The sequence below is a fragment of the Canis lupus genome, chromosome 25 (assembly GCF_048164855.1).
Source record: "Canis lupus baileyi chromosome 25, mCanLup2.hap1, whole genome shotgun sequence".
In the NCBI taxonomy this organism is placed as follows: Eukaryota; Metazoa; Chordata; class Mammalia; order Carnivora; family Canidae; genus Canis; species Canis lupus.
In genome coordinates, this window is record NC_132862.1 from 10,684,883 (window position 1) to 10,703,634 (window position 18,752).

At 37.3% G+C, this 18,752-nt stretch overlaps 1 protein-coding gene across 4 annotated transcripts in view; it reads left to right on the forward strand.

Moving 5' to 3' along the window:
* ADAMTS20 (ADAM metallopeptidase with thrombospondin type 1 motif 20) overlaps nucleotides 1-18,752 on the forward strand; it is a 162,665-nt gene that overhangs the window by 127,944 nt on the left and 15,969 nt on the right. For all 4 annotated transcript variants that reach the window (XM_072798274.1, XM_072798277.1, XM_072798276.1 and 1 more), the window contains 8 exons: nucleotides 3,027-3,200; nucleotides 3,275-3,445; nucleotides 5,824-6,024; nucleotides 6,617-6,746; nucleotides 6,965-7,059; nucleotides 7,145-7,239; nucleotides 7,759-7,892; nucleotides 13,988-14,079. In XM_072798274.1, the coding sequence (XP_072654375.1) occupies nucleotides 3,027-3,200; nucleotides 3,275-3,445; nucleotides 5,824-6,024; nucleotides 6,617-6,746; nucleotides 6,965-7,059; nucleotides 7,145-7,239; nucleotides 7,759-7,892; nucleotides 13,988-14,079 (1,092 nt within the window). The remainder of the gene's footprint in view (nucleotides 1-3,026; nucleotides 3,201-3,274; nucleotides 3,446-5,823; nucleotides 6,025-6,616; nucleotides 6,747-6,964; nucleotides 7,060-7,144; nucleotides 7,240-7,758; nucleotides 7,893-13,987; nucleotides 14,080-18,752) is intronic.

The following is an 18,752-nucleotide window of genomic DNA, read 5'->3' on the forward strand; positions in this document are numbered from 1 at the left end:
AAAATCTTAAAAAAAAAAAAAAAAGAAAATTGAAGAAATTGCTCAGTGCTCAGAGGGTATAAAGAGAAGCAGGTCATAAACAGAATCCCAAGGGCGCCCGGGTGGCTCAGTTGGGTAAGTGTCTGCCTTTGGCTCAGGTTATGATCCCAGGGTTCTGGGATGGAGCCTGCATTGGGCTCCCTGCTCAGCGGAGAGTCTGCTTCTCCCTCTCCTGCCTGCTTGTGCTTTCTCTCACCATTTCTGTCTCTCTCTCTCTCAAATAAATAAATAAAATCTTAAAATAAAAAAACCAGAATCCCAGGATATGCTAACATTTAAGGCTTAACTGAGAAAATAGAGTCAGTTAAGAACTCTGAGAAGGAGCAATCTAAGAAAAGCAGAGTAGAACCTGAAGGGATTTCAATCACAAAAGCCAGAATGGCTCAACAGAAAGTGATCAATGCTGCTGAATGTATCCGTGAGATTAAGGAAAAGATTTGAAACCTTTTTGTTGGATCTGGCAGTTAAGGTTATTGATGGCATTGGGTTAAGAAATATTTCATTTAAGCCATGTATTATCTTTTCTGTTCAAATCTAAAGTTGCATCAGTTTACTTTTTTGTACTCTTATCTTTAAAAAAACTGTAAAACAAGACGTTACTTGTTTTCTTCCAAGTAGTAGACCTTTTTTTTTTTTTTTTTTCCACAATAGGGAAAGGGAAAGGGAAAGGAAGAGGTCCGTAATAGCAGTTACCCATGGTCACAGAAGATTTTTCTAAACGTGTGCTGTGACCAAAGGACCAGTGAACGCTTGTGGTTTATTGAATTTTAGAAAATTATATTTGTCTGCTAGAACTTCTTGCTAAGCTATGATTTGTGAATTATATTTTTCCAGGTTTAGAGGTAGGAAGTTTTCCAAATGTAGTTTATATTTCTGAAATTATCCCTGGAAAATGTTTGCAGGAGCCTTATTTTATAGGCTAAATATTTTCACAAGAGGTTCAGATAAGCTAAACTACATCCAGACATTTTAGTCTACTTAATATTGTGTCTTGCATAGAACACACACTGAATTATTGCTGTCTCCGTGCAGTGGAGCTGTTTTTTTGTGAAAACACTCAATGGGGGCAAAATTCAACTGCCTAAGCATACAATGAAGGTAAATGTAAGCTATGTAGAGAAGACTGTTCTTCATAGGTTAAAAAATATATATAAACTCTCTTCAAGTCAGTGGTTACTGCTTATACCCACAAAATAGAAAACTAAATTATCAAGTGCATTTAGAGTAAAATGCTACAACAGTTTGTATGAGGGATTCAAGTCTACAGGTGAGCCAAGTTCTTAGATTTTGTGAGATCTTAAAAATTTTTCATTCATGGTAAACCCATATTCTGCAGATATACATTTGTTGTTGTGGAAAAAGAAGTTTGTCCCTCTGAGACTCCTGCAGAAACATAGAACTTGGTGAAGGACCTGATTTGTTTTAAAGATTTATTCATTTATTTTTTTGAGAGAGACAGAGAGAGAGAGAGAGAGTGCATTTTTGCACACAAACGAGGGGAGCGGCAGAGAGAATCCCAAGCAGACTCCACACAGAGCATGAAACCTATCATGGAGCTCCATCTCATGATCCTGAGATCATGACCTAAGCAGAGATCAGTAGTGGGATGCTTAACCAATTGAGCCATCCAGGTGCCCCAAAGGACCTGATTTTTTACCCTTACAATATCAAAACTGGGAACAGTAATGAGACCACAGATATTCCTCAGTAGGACTTCTCATCCCTTCTGAAATAACAAAGAGTATAAAAAAAACAAACTTGCAAATTAAATAAATACCCTGGGCATTCTCCATAGTTTATTGATGTGGGTACCACAGCTCTTGGTTGTAGTCAAGCTCTGTTGTAATAGAACCTAGCATTTTAGAGGAGCAAACGCTCTGAGAGGTTACCAGATCCTTCTCCATCCCCTACAGGCATCGTAATAACACCTCAGCATCTAGAGTCAGGAAGAAATGAGCTTCATTTTGCTAACTAGAGGCAGGAGCTCAAGTAAGTGACTTATCATCTCTGAGTCTCAGGTCTTCAGCACTGCTTGTCAGAGGTTGAACTGTTACCAGGAATAAATGTATGGAAGTGTTCTTTGAAATTTGCAAATAATACAAAATCTCCTTTGTGCACAGAAGAGAAATGTGACCTGGGGTGGCTAAGATAAGATGGTCCAAGTTTATTATGGTTTATACAACCAGCTTCCCCAAACACTTGTCCATTGAAAGATAATCATGAATCAACAGATTAGCAAATGTTTGGGTCCCCAAACTACCCTACCATAGGTGCTGCAAGTATAAAGATGAGTATATAACACAATTTTGGAAATTATTATTCCTTCGAGGGAGATGATGCATATAGTCTAAGAATTTAAATGATGTTTAAAAGCAATGTAGCTGGGGATCCCTGGGTGGTTCAGCGTTTTAGCGCCTGATGTGATCCTGAGTGTGATCCTGAGGTCCCGGAATCAAGTCCCACATCGGGCTCCCTGCATGGAGCCTGCTTCTCCCTCTGCCTGTGTCTCTGCCTCTCTCTCTCTCTCTCTGTCTCTTATGAATAAATAAATAAAATATATTTTTTAAAAAAGCAATATAGTAGAATAGTTTCGTTGTGCAATGAGTTTTAAAGATATTAAGAACATTTAAGTGAGAATAGAGAGCTATCAGTTGGGATGGAGTGTCTGACATAACTTGTCATACAGCTTGTCATAGTTTCCATAACTATGGTCTTCATAGCGATGAAGGCGATGATGTAGCCTAATATGTATTAACCACTTGGCTTAAGGGGGTACTACAAAATAAAATTTACTTGCATATTTGTATAGATGCTTCACACTAGAGAGTCTTAAAAATACTAATTGCATGTATTTTCTACTTAATGCCTGATAAACATCAGGCTATGTTTAAAAGATATAAGAAAACAGGCCATGGCACTATTTTGCTATCTTTCTGAAATCTGATATTTGTTAGCTAATTGCTCAAATCATTTGGGCTTCTCTGTAGTGCTCTGTGACCTGTGGCTCTGGAGTTCAGCAAAGAGATGTGTACTGTAGACTCAGAGGCGTTGGTCGGGTGGCTGAAGAAATGTGTGCTCAATCCACTCGGCCTTATTCTCAGCGGCAATGTTGGCACCAGGACTGCATACAGTACCAGTGGGTGGCAGGAGAGTGGCTGAACGTGAGTACTGACAAGTAAAATTTCAAAGAATTGCATGAAAGAATGTGTTATTCATTCTGTCATTGCACTTCTAGTGTTCAACTTCATGTAACCAAAAAGAGACACATCGGCAAGTCAAGTGCACTGATGCACAAAACAGTCAAGTGAATGAGAGTTTCTGTGATCCTTCCACCAGGCCTCTTTCCATCAAAGAGTGCCCGAACCCTTCCTGCAGGTACATTGTGGTAACAGGAGACTCATCACAGGTAAGACAAAGAAAGTTAAGAAATTTTGATCCTGGAAAGAGTCTCAACAACTGAGTCTCAAACTTGACACAGTTGAAGCTATGTCACTAAATTGGAATACAGCAGGTTGGGGGGCACCTGAGTGGCTCAGTCAGTTAAGAGTTTGCCTTCAGCTCAGGTCATGATCCTGGGGTCCTGGGATTGAGCCCCACATCTGGATCCCTGAGCAGCAGGGAGTTTGCTTCTCTCTTTCCTTCTGTCCCTCCCCCTGCTCCTACTCTCTCTCTCTCTCTTTCTCTCTCTCTTTTTCTCTTTCTCTCAAATAAATAAATAAAATCATTCAAAATTTTTGACTAAGGGGGTAGATAACAGTATGCATATCAATCGAGGGAATGAAACCACTGACAGTTGGATGGTGCAGATAGAGTAATGGCAATGCAGATAGAATAAAAGGTGTAGGCACCAGCCAGGAAGTTGACAGCTGTTTCTTAAGCTTAATGTCCTGATTTTGTGCATAGCCTGGATGTCAGCCAGAGATGAGAGTGTAGGCCCTTCCCAGGTGCTTCCTGAGCATGTGTGCAGCCCTGAACATGCACACAACCTCATGCATGTCCACAGGTTTCCAGATTCCTATGAATATATTGGAGGTTTTCAAAGCTGTTATATTTCATTTCCCAGATTTTCCTTTTAAGCTTTTTTGACGAGCCTGTTTTTTGTTCTAAACTGTTATCCCTGCTCTGGAAGCTGTAAAGTTAAACAGTGGCCTTTAATTGGGTTCAACAAATGCCCCTAGGGAAATGGCTTTTAGCACTGGGCAAGCTCTGAGTCAAGTCAAATAAAGACAGCCTTGCAAGGGGGATCTTCTAGAAGACCATCAAACAGTTCAAATTATGACAGTTCTATGGGAAGGAAGTTTTGAAGGATGTCCAACCCAGTTCCACCTCTCTTATGGCTGCCAGGCTGCTGGTTTTCACCGTGTTTGCAGGACTATTGATTTTGAAGGCTGCTATGGAGTTAGGGGAGAATGGGTATAGGGTAAGTCAAAACACCACAAAGCTCCCTCTTCATCCTGAGACTTAGCCTTGTTTTGAAATAAATGCTTCCCAGATCACTGTAAACCTTTGGTTAACTTTTTATTGTTTTTATGGAGGAGAGAATTTTCAGAAATCCTTACTTGGCTGTTTTCCCTGACCCCCCTTGGTCTGCTTTGAAAGCTAGGTTTTTCTCCTCATTGTGGGTTATAATTTCTTGCTTCTTTGCATGCCCGTAAATTTTTTTGATTTCATGTTAGACATGAATTTTACCTTTTTGCCTACTGGGTAGTTTTGATTCCTATGCACATATTATGAGCTTCACTCTGGAATGAAGTTACTCTGTCTGGAGACAGTTGGATACTTTCTTGTCTTGCTCTTAAGATTTGTTAGGTCAGGCCAGTGCATTATTTAGTCTAAGGTACATTATTCCTCTCCTCTGTGGCAAGACCCTTTTGAGTAATATATCTATTGTCCCATGAATATAAAGTTTTCCAGTCTGGCTAGAGAAAATAAGCACGATATTTCATCCCATGTGAGTACCATATACAGTAATTTCTATCTTTTGGTTGGTTCATTCTTTGGCCTTACTTGATGTCCTCACGTGTATGTGTGCACAGGTCAGAACTCTGCTGTCCCTTTGTGTTTCCTTTTCTTGTTCCAAGACCTGGAAGCTCTCTCAAGGTAGCGGATGAGAGCAGTTATAGGATTACTTGTTTTATTTCTGTCTCCCATGTATCACTTTATTGTCCAACGTCTAGTGTCTGAAAAGCCATTGTTTGTTATCTTTTCACCAGATGTTTTTGTTGCTTTATATTAGAAGGTAACTTATTTCTTGTTGCTCCATTATTGCTGGAAGCAGAAATTGATTTGCCTACTTTTTGCTCTTTAATTTATATCTATCACTTAGTTATTTTAGTCAAATGGTGTTATACATCACATTATGTGTATTAAGATAAATGTATGCTAACATATATAGTTACTAGTAAGTTAATCATAACTGTTCTTTATTTCAGGTAAGAACCCCTAATATTTTCATTCCATTTCTCTGAAGCTGTGCCTATCAGGAGATAAAGCTTTATCCAATTAAACTGTTTTTAGCAGTGTAATGGAAAACAAAACCAAAAAACCTAGGCAGTACCAATAGATAGTCTAGCCTGAATCTGCATCCTTCCCATTTATTGGCACACCTCTGGAAACGTTACCTAATGTCTCTGAACATTTGTTTACTCATCTATAAGTTAGGCTATTAAATAAGATTATTGTGGCGATGATGTGGCCTAATATGTATTAACCACCTGGCAAGTAGTAGGCCCTAGTTAAATTTAAAGCCATCTTTTTCTCCCTTTAAAATTGTATATTTTTCAGTGTGCAGGTAACTGTGGATTTAGTCACCGACAAAGGATTACATATTGCATTGCAATCTGGCCTACTGAGAAATATAAGCTTCATCAACTTTGGCCTATAGACTATCGAGAATGTCCTGTGCTGCCTTCCCCTCAGGTTTACAAATGCAATTTTAGGAGCTGTTTGCATATGGCCACTTGGAAAGTGGGGAAGTGGAGCAAGGTCAGTATATAGTTATGAATTGAAAGCCCTTTGAGATCTTCTAGGTGTAGGATGCCTGGTAATCTACATGTCTAACTAGATCTCAGATCTAGTCTCCTACCCCTTCCGTCTATAAAAACCACTTTCAATTACTTACCTAAATATCTCTTTCTCTATGCTTGCGATAATCTGTTTATGAGGAGGGACCATAACTAATAACTTATTTCCGTTCTTCAGAGAGCCTTGCACAGTGGCTTGCATTTTGAGTCGATGCTTCTGAAATATTTATTGATCAAATGAAGAAGTAAATAGATCTAACATATGAATAATGAAAGTCATTGGTACTATATTCCATTGCCAATTTGATAGAGAGTAAGTGAATGTTACTTTGCAATCCTAGCATATAACAATGAGGAAAAAACTCTGTAGTCTTAATAACCATCACTAATTAATGTATATCAAGTATTTACTATATTCTGTTGCTGTAACTATACAAAATAGTTGATCATCAGTTTGTTCCAAAGGGACCTAGTGTGAGAGAAGGAAATATGGGTTTACTGGCCTTTTATCCATTATACTGTAATGGATCCATTAAACTGTACCCTGTTCACAGTGCTCAGTGACTTGCGGAGCTGGGACAATGGAGAGAAGAGTAGAATGCATGGCTGAACATGGCTGGCCCAGTAACTTATGTTTAAAGCGTTTAAAACCAAATGCTCAAAAGAAGTGTTACATCAATGACTGTAAGTAATCGATTTTAAAAATCTACCAAACATGTAAGTGTTCCTAGGAAGTTTCAATTAAAGTTTGAAAATAAATATTTGTATTTGTAGTGCTCATATGCTCTGCAAAACAAAATGCCTATTTTTTCCAAGTATAATATTTGTATGAGTGAGCTAAATTCATGCTATTGTTTGTAACTGGTTCAATGTCAACAAGTTATATTCACTTGTCCTTGAAGGTAAAACATTCACCAGCTGCAAAGAAATCCAAGTGAAAAACAACATTACCAAGGATGGTGACTATGATCTTAACATTAACGGAAGAATAATAAAGGTATTTTGGAAGCAGTTCGTATTTGATTTTAACATTGGCCACTGACTGGAAAAGGCTTTTCTAGATGTTTGCATTTTCCCTCCAGATCTATTGCGCAGGCATGCACTCAGAGAACCCCAAGGAATATATATCATTGGTCAAAGGTGAAGAAGACAACTTCTCTGAAGTGTATGGTGTTAGGTAGGAGATTTTTGGCTTATCCGTGCATTGTAATGGTCCATCAAGAGTATTAGAAGTTCCAGCTTTCAGAGTGATACTTGAGTATCTCACAAGCGGGACAAGTAATTTAGGAGCAGGTGGAAATATTAGGACCTAAGCCAGATGTTGTCCCTGCCTGTTGAATAACAAATACTTGAGTATTAACACATGCTCACAGATTGACTAAGAAAAATACCGAGGGGGAGCTGTGGAACAACAAAAGAGTTTAAGAGCTAAGTGTATTTTAATAGAAACAAAATTAATACCAGTAATAAAGGTGAGGAGAACTGAGAACTATAACTGAATTATTTTCCATACACCATTCTTGAACTTCCCATTGAGGATTATATGTTAATCTTGAGTAGTTTTTACTTCTTTCTCATTTAAATTACATTATAATATTAAAGAGCGCATCTTTTACCTTCCCACTTCCAAAGTTTACCATTTAGATCCATGATGGGATTACCGTCTAATACTAAAAATATTCTAATGTTGTTTCAGACTACAAAATCCATATGAATGTCCTTTTAATGGAAGTAGGAGGCAAGACTGTGCATGTAAAAATGACTACCTGGCTGCTGGACGCACTGTTTTCAGCAAAATAAGAATTGATCTCAATTCCATGCAAATTAAAAGTAAGTGCTGAATCTCTAAAATGAAAGATCTCTATTTGCTAGTGAAATTCTAATATGTGGGTAGCCAGGGTATAGAGAAGGGCCCAGCATTGTGCAATAATTACTTAATTTTTTTAAAAAGAAGTTATCAGCTACATAATTCTCTTGCAATGACGTGGACTACGGGGACTCAATAAAAATGCAGTGGTAACAGCAGTGATAAGATGCTGCCCTTCCAAGATAAAACCCTTTACCTTAAAATCCTCAATCACATTAAAGACAAGGAAGCTAATATCTTCAACATAGTTGTATAAGCCTTTTGTAGGGCTTACAATAATAATTAACATTAGTTTCAGGTCACAATTTGTCAAGTATTTTCTCATAAATTGTCTCATTGGATCTTTTCTTCTGTACTAGTTAAAGCAGAATTGCATCACATTGTTGCAAGTGATGAAATTAAGATGCACTTATAAAACTTAAGTGACTTGTCCCAATTCATAGAGTTAGTAACTGGCTTTGAGAGATAAAGTCCCACCCACAGATCCCAGCTTCTATACCTGCTGCCTTTCTAGGAAGTAGTTCAGAGTATAGTAAAATCAAAACATATTTATGGCACCTAATATACACTGAACATGATGCAACCTGCCATTCTGGAACTTGCATTCCTACAAGAAAAGGCAAAGAAGTTCATTTCGGGAGCAGGAACTTTAAATTGCAATTGAATCACCAGTACCTAGCATGGTGCATACACTATAGAAAGAAACAAACAAAAAAAATTATTGAGGCAGGGAATGCAGGAGTAAAAAATCTCTAAATCACAGACACATGATGATGAACTGTTCTTGTTAGTAATAATAGCTACTATTTATTGAACACCCACTGTTACTGAACTGGGGAAACATTATACTGTTGTTAATGACTCTGGAGTTGACTGGGAGTAAATTCTTTGAATCCATTTACCAGTTACATGACCTTGAACATATCTCTTTAAGCTTAAATTCCCTCATCTGTAAAGTGAAAACTGCCTCTCAGGTTTTTGTTTTTTTTTTTTTTTTTCTTCTTTCCTTCTTCTTTCCTTCTGTTTTCCTCTCTGGCGAGGATTAAAAGATAATACTTGTAACATACCTACTAATTGCCTTGTATATAGTAAATGCTCAATAAATACTGGTTGTTATTTAATACACATGTTGTAGCATTGTTAAGTACATAAGGGGAACTTAGTCTTGATTAAACATTTCCTCTGTGCTGCGCTTGTAATAAAACATGAGTGTGGCGCCTTATATACTGCCCCTCTGACTGATCTCACCTTAAATGCATGGATACCAAGCTACATGCTGCTTGAGTAATCCTGTTGCCCTTCACTAGTTCATTCCCACCCCCATCCCCCTAAATGCCCAACTAACATCTCCTCTAGCTTCAAATTTCTAAAATTTCCAACACTTCCACTTTATTAGCTCATTGCCAATAATCTTGCTTCCGATGTCACTGAGGAAAAAACAAACTAAACTAGAAGAGCATTTCCACAATCTACCACCACCCCATCTAGAACCTACCCAAATCTTTACCTACATACTTTTCCTTCCCTCCTACTCGCGGTGGGTGGACTATTCCCACTCCCACCGAAGTCAACCTTCTCTTGTGCTCTAGTCTCATGACTTCGTACCTGTTTGAGAGCATTTGCCCAGCAGACTTTACCTTCCCTTTTAAGTTACCAATTCTACCTCCATTTCTCAAAATCCAGTGACACATTCTTGGTTTTCATCTTACTGGATTCCTGTCCTGGCCACTTTCTCCTGTCTTTCTCGGCTTGACTGGTTACTCTTCATCTTCCACAACTCTGAATCTTGAAGAGCCTTGGGACACAGTCATCCCTTTGGGAATCTCATCCTATTTATAGATTCTAAACGATGGTCCCAAATGTATACCTCCAATTTGTACTATTTCCCTAAACTCCAGTATTCAGCTCTTGACTCAGCACACCCACGTCAATGTCTAATAGGCATCTCAAACTCAATGTATCCAAAACTGTACTTTCAGCATTTCCTCCCACATCTACTCTATCCCAAATTTTTATCTGAGGAAATTGCACCTATAGTCTCCTAATTACTCCAGCTACAATCTAGCAACATCTTAGCTCCTCCCTTCCTCTCACACCTACAGGCAATCCATCATCAAATTCTGTCAGGTGAATCTCTAACATATATGTTACTATGGACCAACACGACTGTTGGTCGTGTCTCCCAACATTCATATGATGAAGCCCTAATCCCTAATGTGATGATATTTGGTTATGGGGAGATAATTAGGTTTAGATGAAGGTAGGGTGCTCATGATGGGAGTAATGCCAATATAAAAAGAGGAAAAGACACTAGAGCTCTCTCTGTGCCATATGAGGACACAGCAAGAAGGATGACCATCTGCAAGTCAGGAAGAGGGCCCTCACCAGAATGCCATCCTGGCACACTGATCTCTACCTTCCAGCCTCCAGATCTTAGAGAAATTTATGGTGAAAATTTATGATTTATGGTGGTGCAGCCACCCAGTTCATGGTGGTTTGTTAGGGTAGCTTGAGCTAAGACACATATCAACTATCACTTTCTTACTACCTCCTTTGCTACCGCCTTCATCTCAGTCCACACCATTTTCCACCTGGATTATTATGCCTACTAAAATTGTAGTAGTCCTATTTCAGCACCGTATCATTCTCCCACCTCCTGACCTACATTCTCAACAGACAAGACAGAGTGATCCTATAAAATGTAAGCCATGTCATGGGTTTGTTTTTTTTTAAGATTCTATTTGTTTATTCATGAGAGACACAGAGAGAGAGGCAGAGACATAGACAGAAGGAGAAGCAGGGTCTCTGCAGGGAACCTGATGTGGGACTCGATCCCAGGACCCCAGGATCACAACCTGAGCCAAAGGCAGATGCTCAACCACTGAGATACCCAGGTGTCCCAAGCCACGTCATGTTTTATACATTATCATACTTCATCTTTTTAACAGACATGAATTCTGATCAAAACTCTCCAAACATTTCCCATCTAACTCAGAGTAAAATGAAAACTCCTTCCAATGGTCAACAAAATTCAACATGACCTCCCATCTCCATCACCTCTCTGCTCCCTCCTTGCATACTCTGCTCTGGACACACTTGTCTCTTTGCTGTTCCTACAACACTGCAAGGATGCTCTCATCTTAAGGCCTTTGCACTTTGTTCTATTTGCCTGGAACAGTTGTGTATAGTTACCTATATGGTTTACTCCTTTATTTCTTTTGGGTTTCTGCTTAATTTCACCTCCTCAATTAGGTCATCCTGGAACACTCTCTACTCCTAAAATCCCCTTCTCTCCATTTTTTAAACGAATTTGTTGTATTTTTTTCTATAGCAGTTATCACCCCTAGTATAATGTAACGTTTACTTTATTACCTGTCTCTCTCTGGTAGGACTCAGGTTCCATCAGCCTCGGTTTCCTCCACTGATGTGTTCTTAGAGTACTTAATAATATCCAATACATAATAGATTCTAAATAAGTATTTGTTGAATAAAAAGTCTTTAACTTTCCCCAACAAGCCATCTTGAGGAAATCTTGAAGACAAATTTGAATTAACTGAAGTGGAGAAAAGGAGTTTCAGGAGAAGGGAACAGCATAAACAGAAGCCAGGAAAGATGAATCAATTGTTTCCATTAAAGAATAAAAAAGTTCATTTTTCTCTAAGAATGAATTAAGTGGAAATTGGGGGATGGCAGCTGGTTAGAGAAGTTCCCAGAGAGCAGATCATAAAGAACAATGTATACTAACTACAAATTTGAATCTTAAAAGTTATGAGAAACCACTGGGGGACGGTTTCAGCAAAAGAGGGACAAAACTTGGAGAACAAATTGTATCCATGAAAATAGGTAAGAAGCTAATCTAATAATCCAGATAGAAAATGATGCAGGCTTGGGATGCCTAGGTGGCTCAGTGGTTGAGTGTCTGCCTTTGGCTTAGGGCATGATCCCGGAGTCCTGGGATCGAGTCCTACATTGGGCTCCCAGCAGGAAGCCTGCTTCTCTCTCTCTGCCTATGTCTCTACCCTTCTCTCTGTATCTCTCATAAATAAATAAAAAATCTTAAAAAAAAAAAAGAAAGCGATGCAGGCTTAAAATAAGACATGGTTCAGAATAGGGGGCCTTGGGCAGCCCGGGTGGCTCAGCAGTTTAGCGCCGCCTTCAGTCCAGGGCGTGATCCTGGAGACCTGGGATCGAGTCCCACATCAAGCTCCCTGCATGGAGCCTGCTTCTCCCTCTCCCTGTGTCTCTGCCTCTCTCTCTCTCTCTCTCTCTCTCTCTCCTCTCTCTGTGTTTCTCATGAATAAATAAATAAAATCTTAAAAAAAAAAGAATAGGGAGCCTTTGTGAAGTATTAAAGAGGTACACTCTGTAGGACTTTCAGACAGAAGGAATATGAGGATTTGCAACATAGAATATTTAAAAAGATTTCCAAAATACCACTGATATAGTTCAGTGATATGAGAAATATAGCAGAAGAAATAAGTTTGGAGAAAAAGATAATTAATGCATTTAGTTTGGGCACGCTGAGTTAGAGCTATCTATGGGTATCTATGGGTTGTCCAGGCAATGATGAGGGAGATAGTATCAAAGGATGCTTGATTTGAAAGTTGTGTCTGCCTGCCTCAGCCTAACCCATAAGTGCCAGGATAAGCAGTGGTGTGTGGATAAATGTTTAACAACCAGCATTTAACAACCAGGAAAAAAATGGTTCATAGCATTTGCCAATGTTCATGGTTAAATATATCCCCACCATGCTAACTTTGAACTACCAACCTGAGCTCATTGTACATGATGTTGGGAAGAGACACACTAACAATGTTAGCAAAAGTCAGATTCAAAAGAAAATAATAATGTAATGCAGTATATTAGAAATCAAAAAAGCAAATGTTTTAGCTGGATGTTTTTGTATTTCAGTTGCCTAAGTGAATTGATATACATCATATATATTGTCTATAAGCATCATATATATTGTCATATATATTGTCATGATGTATTAACCTTTAATGTTTTTTCTTCTATAATTTGCTCTTGCATTTTATTTTAGATATTCACTATAAAGTAAAATATAAGGCATTTAGTTTTATTTATTTATTTTAAAATTTTTTTATTGGAGTTCAATTTGCCAACATTTAGCATAACACCCAGTGCTCATCCCGACAAGTGCCCCCTTCAGTGCCCATCACCCAGTCACCCCAACCCCCCGCCCACCTCCCTTTCACTACCATGTCTATGTCTTCCTCTGTGGGATTTCTGTTCATGTCTTTTGCCCATTTCATGATTGGATTGTTTGCTTCTTTGTTGTTGAGTTTAATAAGTTCTTTCTAGATCTTGGATACTAGCCCTTTATCTGATAAGTCATTTGCAAATATCTTCTCCCATTCTGTAGGTTGTCTTTTAGTTTTGTTGACTGTTTCTTTTGCTGTGCAGAAGCTTTTTTTTTTTTAAATATTTATTTATTTATTCATTCAGAGAGAGCGAGAGAGAGGCAGAGACACAGGCAGAGGGAGAAGCAGGCTCCATGCAGGAAGCCTGACGTGGGACTCGATCCTGGGTCTCCAGGATCACACCCCGGGCTGCAGGCGGAACTAAACCACTGCGCCACCAGGGCTACCCTGTGCAGAAGCTTTTTATCTTGGTTAAGTCCCAATAGTTCATTTTTGCTTTTCTTTTACCTTGCTTCATAGATATATCTTGCAAGAAGTTGCTGTGGCCAAGTTCAAAGGGTGTTGCCTGTGTTTTCCTCTAGGATTTTGATGGAATCTTGTTGCACATTTAGATCTTTCATCCATTTTGAGTTTAAAAAAAAAAACAAAACTTCTGGATTAATTACACAAGTATCTGCCATTTTTAGGGCAATTTTTGAGATGAACATTTTTGTATTAAAAATTTTTATTGAAAATATGACGTGTTATATACTATAATTGCATAGCACATTTGCTTAAAATTTTGAACTAATTATATAAATATATTTAAGAATATAATATGAAGACTGTATGTTTTGCAGTGAAGTTTGAAAAATATACAATGCCTCAATGCTGAAAAGCTTCATTTATTTTTTTAGCCACAGATCTTCTTTTTGCCCAGACAATATTTGGAAAAGCAGTGCCATTTGCCACAGCTGGAGATTGCTATAGTGCTGCCAGATGCCCACAGGTATTTCATATTTGTTTATTTTTCCCTCACTATGAAAAAATAAATGGATACTGTTTCTCTTAGTTTTCTTGACCAGAATATTGCAAGAAACATAAGTAAATAGAGAAACGTGAATTTCCTGTATGAATTTTATTTCAAAGGTTAGAGATAAAATTTGGAGGATAACCATTGTTGCCAATTTTAGGTTTGTTTGAAAGGTGTATAATAACAAGGATTTCAAATTGTTAAGAACCTATTTCTCCTTTCATCATACATTTCATTTTTAACCTTTCCAACCAATGGAAATGAATGGATATACCTAAAGTGAAGGAATGGATCACAAGCATGTGACCTTCCTATACTGCTGCTAACATTGGTTATATTAGCTGTCTGGGTCTGTACCAATCCCAGAGTAATTTTCTTTTATTTGTGAAATGGTAAATTTCCATGACTTTATTCTTGTTTTATTTTTTATTTTCAGAGTTCTTTTCATACACCCTTTATGCCACCTCTGTGATTTCCAGTATAGAGTATGCTTTCTAGAAGAAATTTATCATCTCATTTTTAACAAGAGATTTTGTAGTCTATGTGAAAAACAGTGTTATAATCAAATGGAGAAACGTAAGCCAGAGTAATATGGCATTGTTAGGTAGGTTTGGAACTAACTGAAAAAATCATGTACAAAAAGTAATAATTATAATACTGATATTTTAAAGAGGAATAGCTACTGATTTGCCAGAGCATTCTCTTCTTGGAATGTCCGAGTCACTGTTTTCATCATATGACGGAGAAGGTATGCTTATATTGAAAAGAGAGGGCATTTCTATACTATAGAAGGACACGTAAAGGAGAGCGAACACATTAGAAGTATGGGCTCAAATTAATAAGAAAAACTTAACTGGAATAAATTTATAAATTTTAGGTCCAGAAATGCAAATAAAATCCAGTGACGTCATATGAAAATGACCTAGGTATTTTATCCAACCACCATGAATTCAGTATGACTCATGTAGATTATGGAGTAATTTCTAAACCATTCCATGTAATCATGAAATACCCAAACACAATATTGACATCTAAAGATTTTAAATTTCTGAAAAAGGTAAATTATTAATATATCTAGAGATAGGAGGCAAAACCCAGGGAAAAAAAGGAGGGTTTAAATCATGTCACATAAGGAAAATGAAAGTAGCTAGGGACAGAATGGGAAGGTATGGTAACTATCTTTAAATATTTAAAGAGCTCCATGAAAGAGGAATGAGATCAGTGTGTTATCCCAAGAGGCATAAATAGAGGAGAGGATTCCAGCTCAAGATAAAGAAGGCTTCTGACAAGAGAGACTTGTCTACTAAAAAGAGCCCCCATATCTGGGGCCCAAATAAATCACTATTTTTTACCTATGGTTTTTATAAATTGGTCTTTTATCCTGCAACCCTGCTGAACCCATTTCTTAGTTATAATAGTTTTTTATTGAATTCTTTGGGATTTTCTGTGTACACAGTGATGTCATCTACAAATAAACATAGTTTTACTTCTTCCTTGGCAATATGGATACTATTTATTTTTTATCTTGCCTCCTTACCCTGTCTAAAACTTCCATAGCAGTGTTAAGTAAAAGTGATGAGAGTAGACATACTTGTCTTATTCCTGATTTTATGAGAAAAGCATTCAGTCCATCGTTAAGTGTGTTAGCTGTGAATGTGTTGTAGATACCTTCAGTCAAGTTGAGAAAGTGCTCTTCTATTCCTAATTTAAATGGGTTTATCATGAAACAGTTTTGGAAATGCTTCTTCTCCACGTACTGAGGTGATCCTATGGTTGTTGTCCATTCTTGCAGTGTTGTGGTGTATCTCACTGGTTGACTATCGTTATGTTGAAACAACCTTACATTCCTGGGAGAAATCCCATTTGGCCATGGAGTGTAATTCTTTTCATATGTTGCTAGATTTGATTTGATTTGTTGAGAATCTCTCATCTATTTTCATAATAGATACTGGCCTAATAATTTTCTTTTGAGGTCCTTATCTGGTTTTGATATTAGGGAAATGCTAGCCTTGTAAAGTGAATTAGGAAGTATTCCCTCCTCTTCTACTTTTTTGGAACAATTTGTGAATAATTAATTCTTTTTTTTCTTTTTATCAAATTTTAATTCCAGTATAATTGATATACAGTGTTAAACTGCAGCTGTATAAATACAGTGATCCAATGATTCTATACATTACTCAGTGCTCATCATGATAAATGCGTTTTTAATCCTACTCTCCTATTTCACCCATTTCACCCACCTCCCCTCTGGTAACCATCAGTTAGTTCTCTGTAGTTAAAAGCCTTTTTTTCTGTTTGTCTCTTTTTTCCTTTGTTTTGTTTCTTAAATTCCACATATGAGTGAAATTATATGCATGTGTCTTTATGACTTATTTCACTGAGCATTATACTCTCTGGATCTATCCGTGTTGTTGCAAATGAGAAGATTTCATTCTTATTTGTGACTGGGTAATATTCATATATATATATTATTTTTTTTAATACACCACCTCCTCTTTATTCATCTGTTGATGAATGTTTGGGCTGCTTCCATAACTTGACTATTGTAAATAATGCTGCAACAAACATAAGGGTGCACATATCACTTTGAATTAGTGTTTTTGTATTTCAGAGGTAGTGCAATTACTGGATCATATGGTAGTTCTATTTTTAATTTTTTGAGGAAACTCCATACTGTTTTCCACAGTGGTTGTACCAGTTTGCTTTTTCAACAACAATGTATGAGGATTCCTTTTTCTCCACATCTTCACCAACACTTGTTTCTTATGTGGATTTTAGTCATTCTGACAGGTATGAGGTGATATGTTATTGTGGTTTTGATTTGCATTTCCCTGGTGATGAATGATGATGAACATCTTTTCATGTGTCTGTTGGTCATCTGTATGTTTTCTTTGGAGAAACATCTGTTCATGTCTTCTGCCCATTCTGTAGTTGGATTATTTTAGGGTTTTTTTGGCGTTGAGTTATATAAGTTCTTTATATATTTTGGATACTAATCCTTTATTGGATATGTCATTTGCAAATACCTTCTCCCATTCAGTAGGTTTCCTTTTAGTTTTGTTGATTGTTTCCTTTGCTGTGCGGAAGCTTTTTATTTTGATGTAGTCCCAATAGTTTGTTAGCTTTTGTTTCTCTTGCCTCAGGAGACATATCTAGAAAAATGTTGCTATGGCCAGTGTCAGAGAAAATACTGCCTAGGCTCTCTTCCAGAATTTTTATGGTTTCAGGTCTCACATTTAGGTATTTAATCCATTTTGAGTTTATTTTTGTGTATGGTGCAAGAAAATGGCCCAGCTTCATTCTTTTGCATGTAGCTGTCCAGTTTCCCCAACACCAGTTGTTGAAAAGACTGTCTTTTTCCCATTACATAGTCATTCCTCCTCTGTCAAAAATTAATTGAATGTATAATCTTGGGTTTATTTCTGAGGTTTTCTATTCTATTCCATTGATCTATGCATCTATTTTTGTGTTAGTACCATACTATTTTGATTGCTACAGTTTATAATACAATGTGAAGTCGGAATTGTGATACCTCCAGTTTTGTTACTCTTTTTCAAGATCACTTGGTTGTTCAAAATCTTTTGTGATTCCATACAAATTTTAGGTTTGTTCTAGTTCTGTGAAAAATACTGTTGGTGTTTTGATAGCAATTGTTTTATTTTTTAAAAAGATTTTATTCACTCATTCATGAGAGACACAGAGAGGTTTCTCTCTGAGAGGCAGAGGGAGAAGCAGGCTCCATGCAGGGAGCCCGACGTGGGTCCCCAGGATCAGGCCCTGGGCCAAAGGCAGCACCAAACCACTGAGGCACCTGGGCTGCCCAATCTATGGATTGTTTCGGGTAGTATGACATTTATACAATATTTCTTCTCCCAGTCCTTGAGCATGGAATATCTGTCCATTTTTTGTATTGTCTTCAATTTCTTTCATCAATGTTTTATAGTTTTCAGAGTATACGTCTTTTACTTCTTTGGTTTAGTTCATTCCTAGATTTTTAAATTCTTTTTGGTATAATTATAATTGGGATTGTTTTCTTAATTTCACTTTTTGCTGCTTCATTATTAGTATGTGGGAATGTAACAAGTTTCTGTACGTTGAACCCATTTATCAGTTCTAGTAGTTTTTTGGTGGAGTATTTAGGGTTTCTATATTCAATCTCATATCATCTGTAAATAGTGAGAGCTTTACTTCTTCCTTATCAATTTGGATGCTTATTTCTTTTTGTTATCTGAGTGCTGTGGCTAGGACTTCCAGTGCTATATTGAATAAAAGTGGTGAGAGTGGACATCCTTGTCTTGTTCCTGGTTTTAGGGGGAAAGCTCTCAGTTTTTCACTGTTAAGTATAATATCGGCTATGAATTTTTAATGTAAGGTCTTTATTATATTCAAGAATGTTCCCACTATACTTGCTTTGCAGAGGGTTTTCTTTTTTAACATGAATGGATGTGGTACTTTGTCAAATGCTTTTATGCATCTATTGAAATAATCATATTGTTTTTATCCTTTCTCTTGTTGATGTGATGTATCATATTTGTTTTATGGATATTGAACCACCATTACATCCCAGGAATAAATCCCATTTGATCATCGTGAATGATTTTTTTAATGTATTGTTGAATTCAGTCTGCTAGTGTTTGGTTGAGGATTTT